The sequence below is a fragment of the Scyliorhinus torazame genome, chromosome 22 (assembly GCF_047496885.1).
Source record: "Scyliorhinus torazame isolate Kashiwa2021f chromosome 22, sScyTor2.1, whole genome shotgun sequence".
Classification (NCBI taxonomy): Eukaryota; Metazoa; Chordata; class Chondrichthyes; order Carcharhiniformes; family Scyliorhinidae; genus Scyliorhinus; species Scyliorhinus torazame.
This window is the reverse complement of record NC_092728.1, coordinates 67,424,080-67,445,944: the sequence shown is the minus strand read 5'-3', so window position 1 is coordinate 67,445,944 and position 21,865 is coordinate 67,424,080. Positions and strand designations below refer to the sequence as shown.

At 42.7% G+C, this 21,865-nt stretch overlaps 1 protein-coding gene across 4 annotated transcripts in view; it reads left to right on the top strand.

The window, feature by feature from the left end:
• Nucleotides 1-21,865, top strand: part of LOC140399099 (uncharacterized) — a 484,003-nt gene that overhangs the window by 251,095 nt on the left and 211,043 nt on the right. For all 4 annotated transcript variants that reach the window (XM_072488263.1, XM_072488261.1, XM_072488260.1 and 1 more), the window contains 4 exons: nt 9,981-10,016; nt 12,086-12,205; nt 18,553-18,591; nt 19,594-19,647. In XM_072488263.1, coding sequence (XP_072344364.1) covers nt 9,981-10,016; nt 12,086-12,205; nt 18,553-18,591; nt 19,594-19,647 — 249 coding nt within the window. The remainder of the gene's footprint in view (nt 1-9,980; nt 10,017-12,085; nt 12,206-18,552; nt 18,592-19,593; nt 19,648-21,865) is intronic.

The following is a 21,865-nucleotide window of genomic DNA, read 5'->3' as shown; positions in this document are numbered from 1 at the left end:
ACTTCGGCCCATCGCGGGACAGAGAATCGCCCGGGGGGGCCCGCCAACCGGCGCGGCGTGATTCCCGCCCCCGCCGAATTTTCAGTGCCGGAGAATTCGGCGGCCGGCGGGGCCGGGATTCACGCCGCGCCCCAGCGATTCTCCGACCCGGCGGGGGGTCGGAGAATCCTGCCCCTGGTCTGAGGTGGATTGGCCACACTAAATTGCCCCTTAATTGGAAAAAGAATAATTGGGTACTCGAAAAAAAATGTTTTAATGTAGAACTTGCATAAAAGAATGGATTATTTAGTATGGGGATGCACATTGTATATAATTCAGGAGTCATGGGTGACCTGCAAATGTGTGAAGTCCGTATTAATTTTGCGAATGCCTATTTTTATGTACAAATATGGTGGAGATCCAAGATTCCATATATTAGAGAAAAGTAATCAAGAGCTTACCACCGTGACACAAAGAACACTTGTTTTGTTGTACCATTTTGCCATATTGAATTCATATTAGCCCATATACTAATGCTTAAATCTCATCACATTGAGCACATAAATGAGGTAGAAGGTTTTCTTGTTGGTTAAAGTAGAGCAGCCTGCAGACTAGGAAGGTCATGGGTTCAATCATCAGTTGACAAAGAAGGAAAGTCAGGTAATAATAACAGAAATGCAACAAGCAAAACGATTTACACTGCACATTCAAAATCTCGTTCCTTACTCATGGGTGTTTTAGTTGCCAAGTGTTGTCTCAGTGTAATGTCATTGAAGCACAACTCTGACTTCCAATCTCCCTTCAAAGAACAAACTGTAGAGCACAGGAACAGGTCCTTCGGCCCTCAAAGCCTGAGCCAATCATGATAACTGTCTAAAAAAAAAGTACACTTCTGGGGTCAGTATCTTACCATTCCCATCCTATTCCTGTATTCGTCAAACTATCTGCTTCCACCACCTCTCTGGCAGCGCGTTCCAGGCACTCACCACCCTCTGTATAAAAAAAACTTACCTCGCACATCTCTAAACTTTCCACCTTGCACCTTAAACCTATGTCCCCCAGTAATTGACTTTTCCACACTGGGAAAAGCATCTGACTATCCACCTTATCCACCTGTGTTGCCACTTTCAGTGATCTGTGGACCTGTACGCCCAGATCTCTCTGCCTGTCAATACTGCTCAGGGTTCTGCCATTTACTGTATACCTAGTTTGTGGTTTTTTTCAACATTTCTCTTTCAAACAGTATTCTATCAGTTACGAATCAAAAGTTCGATTAGAAATAAACTAATCAGGAAATCATTTATTCCAATGACATATAATGCAAAAAATCCATCTTCCTGTTCAAGTTCAGATATAATTGTACTTTAAATTAAACCTTTTATTATTCATACCAATTGCTGTAACCCACGATTTATACTGCCTAAGATAATTACTCAGTTACAAGTCTTTCCGGATTAAAATGCCTCGCATTGCAAAAAATCATTTTTTTTCAAATTACTTCATTGAAAAGTCATAAATTAAGATTGCTTCTATCCCTGGTTTATGTCTTTGATGCTTTGAGGCAGTTCTTGGGTCAAGATCAATGCAAAGGGCATACGCTCCACTGCTTAGTATTCACTCATTAAGAGGGAGAATAATTCATCCTGACAACTTCTGCGCGCCACTTAAGGCCATGTGAACAGAATGAGTCATTCCACAATATAGTGTCGAGATGGGGAACAAGCCCTTTACATCACGGAGAAATTATGTGGCAGAAAAGAATTCTCATTACCTTAATGGCAAGCAGATCAATGCACACAATATAAAAAATGCAATAAATAAAACAAACAATTACCACATCGCTCCCTTGTGACAATACAAAGGTGTGTCTTTGTTTCTGTTTGCAATTGAAATTTCCTGCAACTAAGTAATTAGAATATATTTGGTTCGGATCACTTGCATTTGAAGATTGGCTTAATTAACACCACTTATTATTACACAATCAATGTACTATCATTAGCTCCCCCACACAGCTTGGATTATATGTTTTCTTCATTTCTGCAGCATCTTTCCGCGTTGCTACAATGGAAGTTTCTTTAGAGGTTGCTCTTTACCTATCTTTACATGCAATTTTCCTTTTGGAATGTAACAAAGACAAGTATTTTTCTAACTTGAATTCGGGAATTTAAGGCAGAGTTTGCCTTTACAAAACACCTTTTCTGTTCAACTGAGAGGACAGGCAAAGATGGCATCTTGAACGGGTGATCATTCCCTCAATACTATTTTGAATTGCCAGTTTATTTAATGTGTTGAGGGTTCTGGAGTGGAGCTTCAACCTACAAGCTACCGACACACATCAGAGTGCAACCATTAAACCAAGTGTTACCCTGCCAGTAGAAACTGATAACTTTCGAGAATAAATTTGAATTCTCAGTGACTGACTCAAAGAATCACACAACATATCAAGTTTTACTGTAAAAAACTAAAAACAACATTGCTTAGTAGGCAACTACTACATTAAACTGGAAAAAAGACATCCCTTATTAATATTTTAACAGTCAAAAATCCCAATCCAGTATCTGTACATTGCAACATTCTCTCAGAATGGCAATCTTTACAGGAAACAGTCGCAAGTTCTTCCCAACTTACAGCAGGCTTGCTTCTCCCTGTTTTGCTGAGGTATAATGTCCAGTGGCCATTGAAGGCCATTCTATCAACCATTTGAGAATTTCTGAATTGACTTCCAGCAGCAAAGCCCACCCAGTAAATCCTGCCTCTGGCTTTGCCAGGGCAAATCTTCCAGGGTCCTTAAATTTCTATGGTCCCATCTCTTTGACCAGAGAATGTCTTTCCACCTGAATTCTGTATGATATCTAACAGAGAAACAGCCATTCTCCCTCCGCTAACCGCAGCAGCTGCTGTCTCCATCTCTCTCTCCAGGGCTTTCACTCTCCAAAGTCTCTGAGGTTTGCATCTGCCCAAAGTCAAGCCAGCTGCTTCTTGTTTGGCTGTTAAATCTGGCCCATGGATTTCAATAGCACTTGACCTGGGCCCCCTGTCCTCATGGTAATGAGATTACATTGGCTTAGTGTCAGGCAGGACTAGTAGGAAGGTCATATGCTCCTTTTTACCTTGGATTAAAATAGGTAGTTTAAAACATAACCATCTTATGAAACCTTGTATTCTTAACACAAAGCTGAGACCTCATGTGGTTTATTTAAATAAAGCAGGGTACCTGTAAGTGCAGGTGAGTAATAAACAGGTGGAGTACTGCCATTATTATTGGGCGGGATTCTCCGGCTAAATCCGCCCAGTGACCAGAGAATCCCACCAGAGGTCAATGGAGTTCTCCATTGTCTGCCTCTCGCCGGTGACATTCTTGCAGCAGATTGGGTGGAAGAATCCAGCCCATTGTTTCAGAACCGCCTCCTTGTGCCATCCAGTCACCCCAGTCATAGTATTCACTAGTCAGCCATGATCCAATATTGCTGTTGGCAGTGTGTGAATAACGTTATTTCTTAGTCACTGCTTAAAATTAAAGTCTAGATTCATGCTTTTAATGCTATTTACTTAATAAGAATAACTCTTAACATGGATTTTTTTTTACTGTTGAAATTGTGGCTAGATGTTTTACATTTAAACTATTCCAGATTGTGGTTGAATTCCAGCATGCACAATGAAAGTCATTTGATTGGGGTTTAACAATCTCAAAGAACTTCTCAAAGTTGAAGTCAAGCTGCGTGAACTAATTAGAATTTTAATATGAAACTCTTTGCATCTTAACTGAAGCAGCACCTTATCTAAACAAGTTGTATGTGGAGGAGTTTCACACGGACTAAACTAATGCAGTTGCAATTAATATTAGACAACAAACATCAGCTGAAGTGCATTACTTTACTTTTAATAAAGTACACGTTCTTGGTGAACATACAGTCACATGCCATTAGATTAAATAGCAGCACGGTAGCATTGTGGATAGCACAATTGCTTCACAGCTCCAGGGTCCCAGGTTTGATTCCGGCTTGGGTCACTGTCTGTGCGGAGTCTGCACATCCTCCCCGTGTGTGCGTGGGTTTCCTCCGGGTGCTCCGGTTTCCTCCCACAGTCCAAAGATGTGCAGGTTAGGTGGGTTGGCCATGATAAATTGCCCTTAGTGTCCAAAATTGCCCTTAGTGTTGGGTGGGGTTACTGGGTTATGGGGATAGGGGGGAGGTGTTGACCTTGGGTAGAGAGCTCTTTCCAAGAGCCGGTGCAGACTCGATGGGCCGAATGGCCTCCTTCTGCACTGTAAATTCTATGATATGATAATCTATGAAATAGTACGTTGTAAATTTATAAAAATATTAATTACTAATTGCTGAGCTTTTCAGCACCTCTGGTGTGTAGAACTAATGAGATGAGCCTTTGAATTTTACAACACAGAGAAAATTTAGCCTCTCGTACCTTTGCAGGTTTTTTGAGAGTTCACATCCTGTTTCTCTGTCCTACCACGATAGCATTTCAGTGTTTTACCTTTTCAAAAATCTATCTGCTTTCCTTTTAAAAACTGATGTTGATTCTACTCCCAGCATGGTTTCTGGGCGGGCATCCCACATCCTAATAGGTCTGTGCATCTTAATTTCTTTGGTAAATTACTCAAGTCGCTGACTTATGAACGTAAGTTTATGTAATAGTGGAAATAGCTTTTCTCTATTTTCTTTCTCTATTTGCTTTATCAAAATGTCTCGTACTTTTGAACGCCTCTTAGATTTTCTCTGAATCTTCTGATGGAAGTTTCCCAGATTCCCCATACTGTCAGAATAATTAAATCTTCCCATCCATGTTATAATGATTCCACACTCCCCGTGTTTGTGTGGGTTTCACCCCCACAACCCAAAGATGTGCAGGTTAGATGGATTGGCCACGCTAAATTGCCCCTTAATTGGAAAAAAAATAATTGGATACTCTAACTTTAAAAAAAATTAAATTAATCAGATAATGATTCCACAAACACACACACACCAACTCTCACACATAGGAACGCACACACACACTCACACACACAGTCACACATAGCACACTCACAGACGCACTCAAACACAGATACAGACCCACTCACTCATTCATTCACTGACACACACAGACACACACTTACACACTCACTGATACACACACCCACTCTTACACACACTCACTCTCACACAGACCCACACACGTTCACACGAACACTCACAAACACTCAAACTCACGCTCACACACAAACTCACTGTTAGCCACAGAAACACGCACACACTAACTCTCACACGCACAGGGGCACACACCCACAGACACGCAATCACTGACTCACACTCACTCACTCATTCACTCTCACACACACAGGCACACATACACACCTAAAACTTGACACTGTATTTTAAATTCAGCTTAAGTAATTGTTTGTATAGATTCAACAATACCTATTTGATTTTACACTTTGTACCCCCATTCATAAGAGCTATGATTCTAAATGTTTGTTTTAGTTTGTTCAATCTGTTCTCCAATGTTAAAAGATTCATGTATTTGAGCATCAATTGGCTTTCTGCTCTTTCACTCCTTTTGATTGATTACCATTTAGCGCATGTGTCCTCTCCTTATACCTACCAACTTTGTTTGGATCAGTAATATCCACATGTCCGGTGGCCATTTCACTTGTTTAGCCACCATCTCAAATGAAATGAAAAAGGCTCCTACCTCCTTCTCATCAAACCTTGGCAATGCTTGGACATATTTAAATAGACCCCCACCAAGCCTTCGACTATGATGCGCTTTCTCTTTATCCTCATCACTATCCTCCAACTGTACGTTTCCCTTTACGCCTGCCAATTTTAACTGACTGTCATGTTTCATGGCCATTTTCTGAAGTTCAAACTCTCTCTCTTTTTCCCTTTCCTCTCTCTTTCCCTGATCTGTATCTCCCTTGCTCTTTCTTTTAGTTCTGCTAGGACTATTCTTTCTTTGTTTCTTTCTTCTCTCTCCTTTGCTTTTTCCCTGATCTGTATCACCTTTCTCTCTGTTTTTCTCTTTCCCCTCTCACTTTTTCCTTTTACCTGATCTGTATCTCCCTTTCTCTCTCTTTTTCTCTCATTTCGTATTCAAGCTGCTTTAATTCTTTGTCATGTTCCAGTTGTTTAATCTGTAACTGAATTTTTGCCGATTCTAATGAGTCAGACTGTATCTCAGACAATTTTAAATGCTCAACTAGCGCCGTAAGTACCTCTTTTCGCATTCTGTCAGGTAATGTTAACTGAAATGTTTTTGCCAAATCTAAAAGCCTATTTTTAGTCTCTGTTCGTAAGGTACTGCATGTGACCTTATCCACCCCCAAAAACTTCCGAGCCTCTGAAAGAACCATTGTCCACAACACACTCCCTACTTAAACTGAAATCCACACCTGAAAAGCAACCACAAATATTCTCACCCCTCACTGTCTTCAAGTTCACAAAGCCAACCCAATAGATAGACTGTTATCCCCCTCGAGCCCCTAATTTGTTATGGGCCAGGGTTTAGAGAACCCCAAAGTGTATCATGGAGTTCACCTGAACCACAACTTTTAATACATTGTAGTTATGGGGAGCACATGGGTCTACTTTACAGGTGTGATGCAAACAGAGAGCTAAAGTACTTTTAAATTAAAACAATGTTTATTTATAAAACCAGTTAACACTTTATAAACCTACAGTAAACATCTTAACAACTATCAACACCAATCATCCCCACAGATACAATAGTCTATAAGTAACCCATAATCTTTCCTTGCAACATCCAGAAGACAAAAGACCCTTTTTAACACCGAGATTAGGTTTACATTCTCTACTGAGAGCAGTTATCACTTGGAAATCACTCAAATGATCTGGAGACAGTCTTTAGATTGCAGAGAGATCCTTATACAGCTGCTTGCTTTTCCTGCAGCTATCCAGCTCACAAAACAAAACTAAAAACACCCTGTAGCTGCCTGCTCAAAAATGAAAGTGAAAGACAGACAGCCCCGCTCCACCCACTGTCTGACATCACTGCAGCTATCTGACAAAAACCCATTTCTTAAAGGTACATCCACTACTGCTATTCGATAAACACCCATTTCTTAAAGGTACTCGCACATGACACCAGATCAATACAAGTTGTTACTACTTCAAGAAACAACACCTGAAAATATGGTTGGTGACTTGCCGTCAGCTTGTGTTTCTTTAATTAGCCCAAGTCTTTTGAAGTGGATACTAAAATTATGTCTTGTTATGGCCTAAAAATATTTTGCTATTATTGACATTGGACTGTTACTACCAGAGAAAAGAATAATATGCCTTATCAGGGTGTGATATTCATCAGTGTGTGGTGATTGTCCCTTGAAGGGATGTCGGTAGTGGGGAAAATTCTAGAATCCATTATCAAAGATTTTATAGTAGAGCACTTGGGAAAACAATGGCAGGTTGGATAGAGTCGGCATGGATTTATGAGGGGGAAATTATTCTTGACAAACCTACTGGAATTCTTCAAGGATGTAGCAAGCAGAGTTGATGATAGGGAGCCAGTGGATGTGGTTTATTTGGACTTTCAGAAGGCTTTCGACAAAGTCCACATGAGAGATTAACAGGTAAAATTAAAACGCACAGAATTAGGGGTAGTGTATTGAGATGGATAGAAAACTGTTTGGCAGACTGGAAACAAAGAGTAGGAATAAATGGGTATTTTTCTAAATGGTAGGCAATGACTAGTGGGGTGCCACAGGGATCGGTGCTGGGACCCCAGCTATTCACAATATATATTAATGATTTAGATGAATGTACAAAATAAATATCTCCAAAGATGTAGATAATACAAAGCTGTGTGGGAGGGTGAGCTATGGGGAGGATTCTGAGATCCTTCAGTGTGATTTTGGACAAGTTGGACGAGTGGGCAAATGAATGGCAGATGCAATATAATTTGAAAAAATTTGAGGTTATCCACTTTGGTAGTAAAAACTGGAAGGCAGATTATTAACGGAATGGCCATAAATTAGGAGAGGGGGATGTTCAACAAGACCTGGATGTCCTCATATACCAGTCATTCGAGGTAAGCATGCAGGTGCAATAGTCAGTAAAGAAGGCAAATGGTATTTTGGTCATCATAGTGAGAGGATTTGAGTACAGGAGCAAGGATGTCTTGCTCCAATTACACAGGGCCTTGGTGAGGCCACACCTGAAATATGTGTAGGTTTGGTCTCGTTATCTGAGGTAGGATATTCTTGCTCTAGAGGAAGTGCAGAGAAGGTTTACCAGACTGATTCCTGGGATGGCAGTTCTGACGTATGAGGAGAGATTGAGTCAATTAGGGTTGTATTCACTGGAGTTCAGAGGAATGAGGATGGATCTCATGGAAGCCTATAAAATTCTAACTGGACTAGACAGGGTCAATGCAAGGATGATCCTGATGGTGGGGGTGTCCAGATCCAGCAGTCACAGTCTGAGGATACGGGGTAGACCATTTAGGACCCAGATGAAGGGAAATTTCTTCACCCAGAGAGTGGTCCCGCCAGTGGAATTAGCTACTACAGAAAATAGCCGGGGCCAGAACATTGCATGTTTGTCAAGAAGCAGTTCGATCTAACACTTGGGGCGAAGGGGATCAAAGGACATGGGAGGAAGGCAGAATCAGGCTATTGAGTTGGATGATCAGCCATGATCATAATGAATGGTGGAGCAGGCTTGAAGGGTCGAATGGCTGCCTCCTGCTCCTATTTTCCATATTTTTATGTGTCTAAGGGAAACACAGAATAAGGGTCACATGGCCTGTATGATCAATTGGGACTCAGAGTGGGAATCATCCAGGGTCTGGGTCCTCTTAGGCAAAGGGATACATCAAGCTGAAGGAGACAACAGAACAATGAGTGGTCTCCATATGAAGGATATGGAGCTGGGCAATAGAGATGAAAATTGCAAGAAACAGCTCAATGAATCCTGATATTCTTTGTTTTTGCTGATGTATCTGGAAGATGCTTTCCTTTTCATATAGTGTCTACATGTAAACAATTGATTTTAAATTAGTGGCTCCGGTTTTAATTGTAGAAGAAACACAATATTAACAAGTGTTTTAGCAATATATGTAGGACCCTTGCTCTGCATAATGCTAAACATTATTGTACAAGGTTTGGAGAGCTGTACCACAGACAAGTCGAGCAATAACCTGACAGAACCACGTGTTCACAATCATACCTCTCAGCGAATGTTCCAGACCACTCCGTTACCAAATCTGCAACCTCGACCTCCTACAAGTACAAAAGTGGCTGGAACCTCCCCTCCAAGTTGCACATCATTCCAACCTGAATATGTGTGACCATTCCCTTACTGTGGCCGAGTCAAAATCCTGGAACTCCCTGCCTAATAGGCCGATGGAAGAACCTACATCACAAGGATGCTGAGATTCAAAAATGATGGCTCACCGCCACCCTTGTCAAGGCCACGTTAGGATGGGCAACGAACGCTGGCCTTGCTTGCAATGTCCGCATCTCAGGAACAAATAAAAATAAAATGCAGTCCATACGGAAATAAACTCGGCGGATTTTTTTTCCCTTTATCTGAAATTTTTGTGACTGTGCACATATACAGAAATGTATCAATAAATCAATTGAAAAGCTCAAGAGAAACTGCAAACCCAAAAGTGATGAAAATTACGAGCTGTTAAAAGTATTAAGATCCAGAATTGCCCAATTATAGTTTTAGGGAAATTTGAAGTAAGAACATTACGATTATGAATGCCATCAAATACCAACAAAGTGGAGTGTTCACATAATTAAAATCCATACTCCCGGCTGCTGTTTGCAGAGGCGTAACCTGAAATGAGAACCTTTATATAAAGGCACACAATGTTTAAGGAAAACTAATAGGTGCTTTAGTTTTGACTACTTTGTGATGAATACAAACCACTTAATCATCCATCTTGAGTTTTGTATTATCTGAAGACTTTGGTTCGCTTTTGAAGTTGAGCAGGTACTTTTATTGGAATTTATATCCTTTTCTCTTTTTCAATATCAGGGTGACCAAGGACCACCAGGACCTAAAGGAGACAAAGTGAGTTGCAACCTGAAAAAGAATCAATCTAAAGAAGTTCCTAATATTGGTTATGTGCAGAGAAAATAGTTTGCATGTCTATTTGGGCACCCAAATAATAGATTATATTTTGTGTTGAATCTAAAAGAGGCAAATTCAAATGTTTCCAATGGACATATTTAATTGGAGAGGTGAATAACCTTTGTCTTATAAATGGATCTTGCTCATTTCATGTCATTTCTCTTTCCCATCTTATTTGGCAAACGTGACGTTTCCTCTAGATACGCATTGCGTTTAGCTAGAACTAACATTTTTGTGCGCTTTGGACTGGATTCTCCGGCTGTTCACTGGCGGTGGGCTTCACTGGTCTCATTGGCAGTGCCTGCGGGTTTCCAGGTGGGGGGTGGTTTCAATGGGAAATCCCATTGATAAGCGGTGGGAGTAGGAATCCCGCCACCAGCGAACGGCGTGCCAGATTCACCGCCCTCGCTCGCAGCGGTAGCAGGGCGGACTCGCAACAGCGAATCTCGACCTTTGTGATTGGGATCCAAAACTAAAAAGAATACATATTTGTCAACGGAGCTTCCTACTTCTGTAATTGTAGCTAAGCAAACTGCAGCATGCCTGATCTATAACACGATGAGTACTCAGATGGGATGTGAAGATGTTAAAATCACACTGAAGTCTATGAACGTTAGAGGTAACATTTGATTTTCTTTCACTCGCTCATCCCCCGCTCTACCCATCGCATTGAGCAGAGGAAATCTTGATGTTGGAAACTCTTCACCGATGCCAATCAGAGAAGCTTGCAATCAACTGCTTCCACTCCATCGTTCTTGCCCCATTTAAAAATAAACTCATGATTTGAAAAGGAAGAGTTTCGCTCACTCCTAATCTGTTTGTCACATACTGTATAGTTTTAACCTTTGAAAAAGACTCAATGTCGATGTACCAGCGAAGAAAGAGGAAAGGTCAGTAGTGTGATGGTGACAGTAAAGGCCATGCTGAGGACTAAGGGCATCTAAAATATTGTATACATGATCCTGGGATATATTAGTAGAGGCATATAATTCAAAAGCAGTGAAGTTATGATGAACCTTTATAAAACATCGGTTCAGCTCCAACTGTCTAATGCGGAACACTGCTTTCGAGGGAATGTAGGAAAGACCTCTTTAAGCAGCCTTTGGTTAGAATGTGGAATACATTGCCTGCGAGAGTGGTGGATGGTGATTCATTTATGGCTTTCAAAAACGCAATTGGATAAGTACCTGGAAATGGACCTGCTGCACTAAGTGACCTGCTTCTTTGCTGCAAATACTTTGTATTGTTGTAATGCAGCTCATAACCTCAATGGTCATGGCTCCCATTAGACAGCACGGGGAAGGGATTGTTGAGTGGGGAATGTACTTTGAATCTAATGTACTTCTTCCACTTCCAATGCTCTTCCCACAAACAGTTCAGCAAAGGAGAAATGACAGAGAATATTTCCCCCCCGGCGACAGAGAATTTCTTCACTTTGTCCTTGTGGAGTCCTGACCCGATGGTCTTCCATCTAGTGAAGCTACACTTATGTCTCGTCAATTAACAAGAATGAAAACTTAGGGCTGGATTTTCACCGAGATGGAGAGCGTCTCCATCATTGGGCAAACCCTGAAAACGGCCAAAAATCCGAAGTCCTGCCCCCGAACCCAACATTTCCCATCTGCACGGGTGGTGGGACTGGAGTCCGGCTGCACGTGTGATTCAAGGAGGCAGCTGGTGACTGAAACTACCCCGTTGAACATTTATAACTCTTTATCAAAACATAGGACGAATTTTCAGTTCCCGCCTAGGTTGTGTTTTGCGGCGGCACAGGCGGCCTGCCGGTATTCCGGTCAATGAATTTTCCCATTGTTTACTCCATCCGCCGCCAGGGAACCTGTGATGAGTGGCTGGAAAATTTTGGCCAAAGTTTTCACATGAAGTATAATGGTTTTAAAAATATTTAAACAGCTACCTTTCCGAAAAGTCAGACCCTTCATTGTAGATGTTGTTAAGTGTGTTGCTGTCAGAATGACATGCCAATTTACCGATGATGCTATTGATTTCAGGGTTATCCAGGTGTCATGGGACGGACTGGCCAGACGGGTGTACCCGGTCTTCCTGGTCCTCCTGGCCTGCCTACAATTTATCTGTGGAGAAATTCAAATGAAGACTGGTTGGCTTTCTCTGTAAGTAATTTCTGTCATACTTCTTCAGTGCTTCATTATAAGTCTATCAAAATCCGATCCTACACTATCCACAGGTGGTGTAGCCGTGCTAACTGTCTAGTCGCGCAATCTCCAGAGGCGGACAAAAGTCAAACCTGCGGCCAGTTTCGGAATAATTTGGGGAAATTCCTCTCTGATCCACTGAGGGAAGCAAGCCCCGGGAGACTATGGTATCTCATCACGGTCTCAGAACAACTATATTCCCCTGTTTAGAGAATTTGTGCTAACTGCAGGGCCCCCTTTCTCCCTCCTCTTTGCCTCTTCAGAGATTGCACGGCTGGACAATTCCAAATACCAGACGATTATTTTTTATTCATGCTAACATCCTCCAAAGAATTTAAGGAAAACTATTTCCTATTCTGCCTTTGATTCATTTCAATGAATGTTCTGAAAATAGCCTCAAATGCCACAGTCTGATTTCAAGCATTTATCCATCTACATTTGATGAGAATAAATAGATAACACTATATTTTCACAAGGCATTGCTGGATATTTATGAAAAGCATTGGAATGTTCATTATAGTGACCCAGAAGGAAATTATAGGTACTAAGTTAAGCATAACTAATTTCATTTTCATATATGATTGAAGTGTCTACCACAGTAACCAAAGCATGAAAGTCCCAACCATTCATTTAAAAAAGAAATTCAATTAAGGAGCAGTTTAGCGTGGCTAATCCACTTACCCTGCACATCTTTGGTTTGTGGGAGTAAGACCCATGCTGACATGGGGAGAATGTGCAAACTCCACACAGCCAGTGACCCGGGGCCAGGATCGAACCCGTGTCCTCGGTGCTAAGAAGCAGCAGTGCTAACCACTGCACCACCATGTCACCCCCTCCCAACCATTCATGAGAGACTCTGTTGATGCTACATATGCCTCCCTCTTTTCCTTTCATATACTCATTTTTGCATACAATATAACCGAGCTGAAAGCAGCATCTCTCACATAACTTACGATCTATTGGTCACAATAATTCCTAATTTATTCCCCTGTTCCACTTTTCAGTCAGGTAGGTGTTTGAGAAACAGAATCAGGAAGAAGAATTGTAATAGTTCTGCCTTCTGATGGGGTCCACTTTCTGCTCCATTCCAATTCTCTTCCCACACCTAGTGGTGCACTAAAACAGACTTTTGTCTGTTTCCATAGCTAGTAATTCCCAGAACAGGTCGCTAGTCTGTTGCTAGAGGCTTGAGAAGCACCACTCCACACCAAACATGGCTGACTTGGAGTACCACCTGCTCTTAATGCCAGCCATTGGCATGTTGGAAAGATTTGCAGGTTGACACACTCACCTGTTTGACCGAGTTATGAACACACCTTCCTTGGCCATCCAGTCCTGGGAGGGTCCAGAGGTTCAGAGTTAGGTTTGCTAACCTACTGCGCCCCAAAGGTCTCTTACCTTCTGTTTACTACAGGAGTTATTTATGAATTTCACACCTCCAATGTTTGGTGCGAGAGTCAGAGAACCTTAAAGAAATGCACAGATGCATTATTTCTGACCAAGCTTTTTTACTCAGCTGCTGACACATGGATTTCAAAAATATAAAATAACTAGACTTATCTTGGAAACCTTAAGGGCAGAATTATCAAAATAAAGTGTCAGGTTCAGACTGAAAACTGGCGTGTTGGGCAGGTTTTCAGTCCAGATCTTCCCACACGTTAACATTTTAAAGAAGGGGAGCCTGTTTTGCGCCAGCATCAAGAGGAGTGTGGCCGAAAGATGCTGGCAAGCCGAGTTCCACAGAGATCGGGGCACCATCTTTAAAGGGCCCCACCATTTGTAATCCAATTTAAACCCGCCAACCTACACCCATTTTCCAGCATCGGGCCCCCCGATTCACCAGTATTGGGCCCCACCACCATCGCCCGCACCCCCGACACCGCATGGAGTGAACCCCGGCTATGGGGTAGCCTACAGGCCCGGCCCCCCTGTAGGCCCCACTCTCTGGCAGTGCCAACTGTTGACACTGCCAGGTTGGCACTGACAGGGTGCCTGCCATGTCCCTCACCACCCAAGGGCGACACTGGCCTCCGACAACCAGCATGGTCATCACGTCTGGTGTCCATTGTTGGAGACCAGTAGTGATTTGTGCTGGCGTTGCATCTTGCCGGTGTATGAGAACATATGACCAGGAAGATAGAGCATTAAGCCGGTTTTGAATATCTAAATATATTTAAATTAGTGATAATCAGGTTCGTGACCTCATTGGCCGTGCACCTGATTACGTCACCAGTGAGGGCAGGGAAGATCCCATTCTGAGATCTTCCCGGAGCAAATCCGTTATCGCTCTCTCGCGAGAGTTTCCGGCCATAACATGATTCGCACTTAGATTCATAGAATCCCTACAGTGCAGAAGGAGACCATTCAGCCCATTGACTCTGCACTGATCCTTTGGACAACCAGATTACCCAGGCCCAATCCCCCATTCTATTCCTGCAAATCCACCCTCAGGGGCAATTTAGCATGACCAATTTGGTCTGTGGGCAGAAACCGGAAGAAACCCCAAAAGACACTGAGAGACTGTGCAAACTACACACAGACAGTCACCCAAGGTCGGAATCGGGTCCCTGGTTCTGTGAGCCAGCAGTGCTACCCTTGTATCAAACAAGAGATGGAAAATCTCCCTGCAACTGCCCAGTGCTCCTGCCAATGATCACTCGATATCCATTGAATATTTGAATGTTTTCTTTCTATTAGGTTGGGATGTGGTTGTTCTAGCCAGCTGCAGTGAAAAAAGCTTGATATCATAGAATTTACAGTGTAGAAGGAGGCAATTCGGCCCATCGGGCCTGCACCGGCCCTTGGAAAGAGCACCCTTCCTAAGCCCACCTCCACCCTATCCCCGTAACCCCACCTAACATTTTTTGGACACTAAGCATAGACAAACCACCTAACACATCTTTGGACTGTGGGAGGAAACCGGAGCACGCAGAGGAAACCCACGCAAACACGGGGAGAGCGTGCAGACTCCGCACAGACAGTGACCCAAGCCGGGAATCGAACCTGGGATCCTGGAGCTGTGAAGCAACTGTGCTAACCACTTGTGCTACCGTGCTGCCCAATGCTTGATTACCCACCATGATCATGATTCTCACTTGTAAATCTTAATGATTAATTCTCTAAGATGTGCACATACCCCTTGTTGCTCACAATTGTTCAGAATTTAGAAGTGTTACTTTATTAATGTATGTTAATTGCTGCTGTTTAAGATAGCTTATCTCAAGACTGCAGCTGTAACCAGTCCATCCTGCTGATCCCATAGCAACCGGAGCTTTGTCCTTGATTACTAGAAACCTTTGTCTGGCAGATGAGTGTCTATTAATTTTCCTCTATATTCTTGTTTCTCAGCTTGAAGTTTAATATGGTTTAGCCATCATGATAGTCCACGATTTGTATTAAAATTCATCTTGTTCACGCTGTGCATAATAGATTTTGCCTTCATTTCCAATTGAGACTTCATCAATTTGTGAATAAGTCGGAATGAACTACTATACTGGTTGGTGAGTTGGTAACTGGAGGGAATAAATCTTAGCCCACACCAAAAGAACTAGGTGGGATGTTTGAAAACGTGAACCAATTATAAGATGTAGGAGCAGAAATAGGCCAGTCGACGTATCGAGTCTCCAACACCATTCAATGAGATCATGGCTGACCTGATGTGATAATCCTCAACTCTACTTTCCCGCCTTATCCCCATAGGCCTTGATTCCCTTAATGATTAAAGATCTGTCTATCCTGAACATATGACCATACAGGCTAAGTGGACTGTCCGTGATCAATGCGCGAGGGAGTGGGCCTACGTAGAGTGCTCTTTTGGAGGGTCGGTGCAGACTCGATAGGCCAGACAGCACTGTAGGGATTGTTTGGATCTATAGACCCAGCCTCCACAGCCCTCTGTGGTAAAGAATTCCACAGATCTACTGCCCTCTGAGAGAAGAAATTCATCCTCATCTCTATCTTAAATGGGCGATGCCTTACTATGAGATCATGCCCTCTGATCTTATACTCAACCATAAACCAACATCTACCCTATCCATCACCTGAGAATGTAATACGTCCCAAACAGGTCACCCCTCATTCTTTTAAATTCCAGTGAACACAGGCCCAACCTCCTCAACCTCTTCTCATATGGGGTGGCACGGTAGCACAATGGTTAGCACTGTTGCTTCACAGCGCCAGCGTGCCAGGTTCGATTCCCGTTTGGGTCACTGTCGGTGTGGAGTCTGCATGTTCTCCCTGTGTCTGCATGGGTTTCCTCCGGGTGCTCTGGTTTCCTCCAACAGTCCAAAGATGTGCAGGTTAGGTGGATTGACCATGCTAAATTGCCTTTAGTGTCCAAAACAGGTGAGATGAGGTTACTGGCACAGGGTGGAGGTGTGGGCTTGGGTAGAGTGCTCTTTCCGAGGGCTGGTGCAGACGCGATGGGCTGAATGGCCTCCTTCTGCATTGTAAATTCTATGATTCTATGATTTTTTAAAAATTAATTTAGAATACCCAATTACTATTTTTTTTCAATTAAGGGGCAATTTAGCATGGCCAATCCACCTAACCTGCACATCTTTGGGTTGTGGGGGTGAAACCCACGCAGACATGGGGAGAATATGCAAACTCCACAGGGCCGGGATTCGAACCAGGGTCCTCAGCGCCGCAATCCCAGTGCTAGCCACTGCGCCACATGCCGCCCCTTATGATTCTATGATAACTGAAATGGAACAGTCATGATATAAGAAAATCCCTGCATATGCGGGATCAACCTCGTGAATCTCTGGACTGCCTCCAATGCCAACATGCCTTTCCTTAGATAAGGCGACCAAAACTTTTCACAGTATTTCAGGTGTGGTCTAACTAATGCCTTGTGTACTTTCAGGAAGACTTCCCTATTTTTACTCCATTCCCTTTGACATAGCTTGTTTTTTTTTGACAATTGCCAAATGTTTTGGCATCTATAATCAACACTCTATTTTTTAAATGTAAATGGGAAAGAATGTGCTCAAATTGATTGTTGTCAATTTTCCTTTTATGGTTTAAAACATCTTCCAGTTGCAGCAGGTGGTTTTTCCTGGAATTTTCTTACTTCTCTTTTAAACTTTGACATATCTTTAAAACTTCTTAAAAATTGAACGTATCTCCTTTGAATCAACGATCGCAATGTGTTCTAAGTACAAAATAAGCAAGCAAACAGAAATATGAAGCAGTTGCACACAAATTATGGTTTTGTATCGCCACGTGGTGGCATGGTGGCACAGTGGTTAGCACTGCTGCCTCACGCCGCCAGTGACCCGGTTTGATTCCGGCCTTGTGTGACTGTGGAATTTGTACTTTCTCCCCATGTCTGTGTGGGTTTCCTCCAGGTGCTCCAACAGACCCAAGATGTGCAGGTTAGGTGGATTGGCCATGCTAAATTACCCCTTAGTGCCCAGAAAGGTTAGGCGCGGTTACGGGGATAGGGTGGTTGATTGGACCTAGGTAGGGTGCTCTTTCAGAGGGTCAGTGCAGACTCAATGGGCGAAGGGACTCCTTCAGCACTGTAGGGATTCTATGGGCGGGATTCTCTCAGCGCGGCGACTGGAAATTCCTGAGGTCAATGGACCTTTACATGGTCCACGTCCCGCCCTTGGCAATTTAGTGGCAGGCAGGGCGGAAGAATCCAGATCTATGATTCTTCTATGTCTGATGTTATCAGGGATTGGGGCAGGGTTAGGAAACCCATATTCTTGATATTATGAGTGGTTTAATCTTCAGGTCCCCTGTCAGACCCGTCTGTAAGATTTGCTGTGTAACGATTATCATACAGGAGATTTAAAATAAGGACCATCCTAAGTTGTCTTCAGTCCCCCATTTTCAGGTGACATAGAACATCGAACATACAGTGCTGAAGGAGGCCATTTGGTCCATCGAGTCTGCACTGACCCACTTAAGCCCTCACTTCAAGCCTATCCCCGTAACCCAATAACCCCTCCTAACCTTTTTGGACACGAAGGGAAATTTATCATGGCCAATCCACCTAACCTGCACGTCTTTGAACTGTGGAAAGAAACCGGAGTACCCGGAGGAAAACCACGCAGACACGGGGAGAATGTGCAGACTCCGCACAGATAGTGACCCAGCGGGGAATCGAACCTGGGACCCTGGCGCTTTGAAGCCACAGTGCTAGCCACTTGTGCTACTGCGCTGCCCTATAGGATGTGTTGCACTATATGTCCTGATTTTGAAAAAGTAAACACAATTTTCCTCATATATTGGTCTAAGACACAGAATGCCAAAGAAGATTTAAAGCGTAATTTTTTTTTTCTATAATTTAACAGCAAACAGCATTCTATCAAATATTGCAAGCAGGCTGGCCTGTAAGTATAAAATCTCATTCATACTATATAAGGCTACCACTGTCTTATTGCATCTGTTATAAGTAAATATGTTTCTTTTAAGCAGCAGAGGATACCAGGCCTGTACCTAAAAACAGCCTTGTCGGTAGCAAAACAGTGTTTCTATTGATGTCATCACCTTTCAATGTTTTTGTAAAATTTATATTCTGTTTCCTTCTTTAGGTCATTTCAAGGCATATATAATTCTGCGATCCATAGAGAGGACAGTAAACTTGTTCTCTGGTCTTTCGAGTGTAATAAGTCCACGGAGGCAGAAATCCCTTCACCAGAATCCCTCTTATTAACAAAACAAACAGCAGTACGGCCATATGCATTCAGCTTGCTGTCTGCACTGGGAGTGCAGAGGATCTGACACTCCCTATTGTATACAAATTGGCCCACTAATCAGGGAACTCGTAGTCCAATTGGCCAATCTTAAAGGCCTGGTCTAAGTCATTACACAAGTCAATGTGTAGCTCTCAGCTAGTTTGGCCTGAGACGATTTGCTCCCCCCACCCCCCCCCCCCATCACCAGTTATTCTGACATTGCCTGAGGGGAGACATCTGGCTTACATGATGGCGACACCTTTCACCCCGACCAACATTGTTCAGGGAACTGGCACCACAGGCTGACATTAGTCCATCCTGCGATAGCAAATTGGAGCATTATCATATTCAGCCAATTCACAGCCCAGGGGCTACTAAAGCGCCCTGCACAAGTCATTAATGACTTTAAACAAATCGATATAACCTATCGTAAAGAATTTTGTATGGAAAATGTCAATCCATAATGCTCTTTGAATGGAACTAATTGAGAGCACAGAATCTGTATCAATTCCACCCACACCTCCCTGTTCAATGTTGATCTTTAAAAACAGGTGATGATGTAAGAATTATTGGCAAAGTAGCATTTTACACTTGGTATAATTTGTGGTGTTTTACTATTGATTTGCTGATGCTGCATTTGTTTTGTGTCATTTTTAGACACAGCGTGGAATTGTGGGGCCTGTTGGATCACCAGGAAAGCCAGGTCTTCCTGTAAGTACAAAACAAAAATGGAAGCAACAGAAAAAAAAGAATTAGTTAAAAATAAAATGACATGAAACCTACTGGGATAATGGCCTGGACTTTAACATGGAGGAGTGGTTAGCATGTCGCCTCATAGCGCCTGAGACCCGGATTCGATTCCAACCGTGGGTGACTGTGTGGAGTTTGCACGTTCTCCCTGTGTCTGTGTGGATTTCCCCCGGGTGCCCCGGTTTCCTTCCACAGTCCAAAGATGTACCGGTTATGTGGATTGACCATGCTAAATTGCTCCTTAGCATCCCAAAGTTTAGATAGGGTTAGCGGATAGAGTGGGGTTGTCTAGGTATGATGCTCTTTCGGTGGGTCAGTGCAGATTGATGGGTCAAAGGGCCTTTTTCTGCATTTTAGGGATTCTATGATCCTCTTGAGGGGGTAGGGACAGCTGTTGTGAGGTCAGGAAACTGTGAGGTTGCTTTAATTATTTTGGTATTGGGTTCCGGGCCACAGGCAGCCTGATTGACAGGTAGGAGGACTGTCTTCTGGGCAACCTGCTTCACCAGGCCAAGGCCAATAACAGGTTATTGACTTCAGGGGATGACTTCAGGCCAAGGCCAATAACAGGTTATTGACTTCAGGGGGTGAGAGAAACTCGTGGTGGAGAGGGGTGCTGTGAGTGATGTCTCCATGACTGAGGTGGGGCTAGTGGAATTCAATGTTTGTTATAGAGCAAGGGGGAGGAACACATTGTGGGGCAGGAAATGTGGATTACTGTATCGCTTGTTCGCCCTGGAGCAAACCCACCTGACCCACAAGCAGTGCTGTAAAAACACTTAACCTTATAAATTCAGCTCTTCCCACCTTCTTTTAGTCACTGAGTTTTCCGAGGCTAGAAAAACCAAGCTGACATGAATTAAAAATAAAATGGGGCCATGGTAGTCACACTATAATATTTAAATAACTGACCCTCTTCCCACAAACAAATTGGTCACCTGAACCTGATCCTGCCTCCATTAAAAACGGGGGGGGGGGGGGGGGGGGGGGGGAGGTCAAGCAACATTAGATTCCTGTTTCAGATTTTTTGCATTTTGCCCTCTGACATAACCCAAACTCATCAATTCCTGAGAGTTAAGATTCAGCAAATAATGCAGAGGTCACATCAAAACAGGAGCAACCTAGCCTGCACAAGTCACGATATTTACTGAAAATGAGAAAGGAAAAAAGTTGCACCAGAGTTTAAAGTTCAGGGTAAGTTTATACTTCAATTGTAGCATCAATGTGAAGTGGTTTAGTTCTTAACCTGGTAGCACTCAATTCCCTCACTTGATTGAACACAAAACCTTCACCCAGAAATAATTAGATGAAGAAAGTTTTCTAACCTTGTCAGACCTGTTGAAAATAAATGCGCCACATCAGTACGATCTTCATTGGAACAGGTATCAAGAGTAATTATATATATATATATAGACTAGAAAGTGAAGTTACTGGTTGGTTAACATGTGCCGACTATCTTGACTTCAATTTTGTGCTGTATGTGTTAGCCAGCTCTTTTCTAACATTGGAAAGAAAATGGGCCAGCATTTGAATGCCGTCTTGTGAATACATATGGACTAAGCAGTAATACCAAATAGGCACCATAACTTTGTACCGCCAGCTCAAATCATTATAAAGGAGATAGTGGTGTCAAAAGCAGAAGAGACCTCCCTATAAATCAATATTTTGTTTACAGTTAATGCTTACGTCATTTACTGCCGTTACCTTTGTTTTCTTTGAGCTGTTCTAAATCCATTGCATGCCTTGTGTTGCTATTTCTGTTTTTGGAAAATCATTTTCACTCTGTGAAGAGGTTGATAACGAAGGAGATAATGTACAACATATCTCGGTCACGGCTGTTGCAAGAAACGAGGGCATGGTCGGTTGTGGAAGGGGATAGAAATATTTTACCATTTCAACCAATCTTTAATCTACACTACGCTTCAGAGCACTGATTCCAACGTTCTACATTATGGCTCCTTATAATAATGCCAATTGCCAACAAATTGTAGTTCTGGTTTTGAATTAAACTGTTTTATTCCTCCATGTTGAACAGTTTGTCTTGAGGGAAACCACCTATTTTCTCTGTTTGGTTGTACTCTTTAATCAGTCACTAGGAATGAAAATGAAAGAGTTTGGTTGCATGTGATTTTCATTCTTCAGATGGTTTTATTCCATTATTTCTGCACGGGAGAAACTT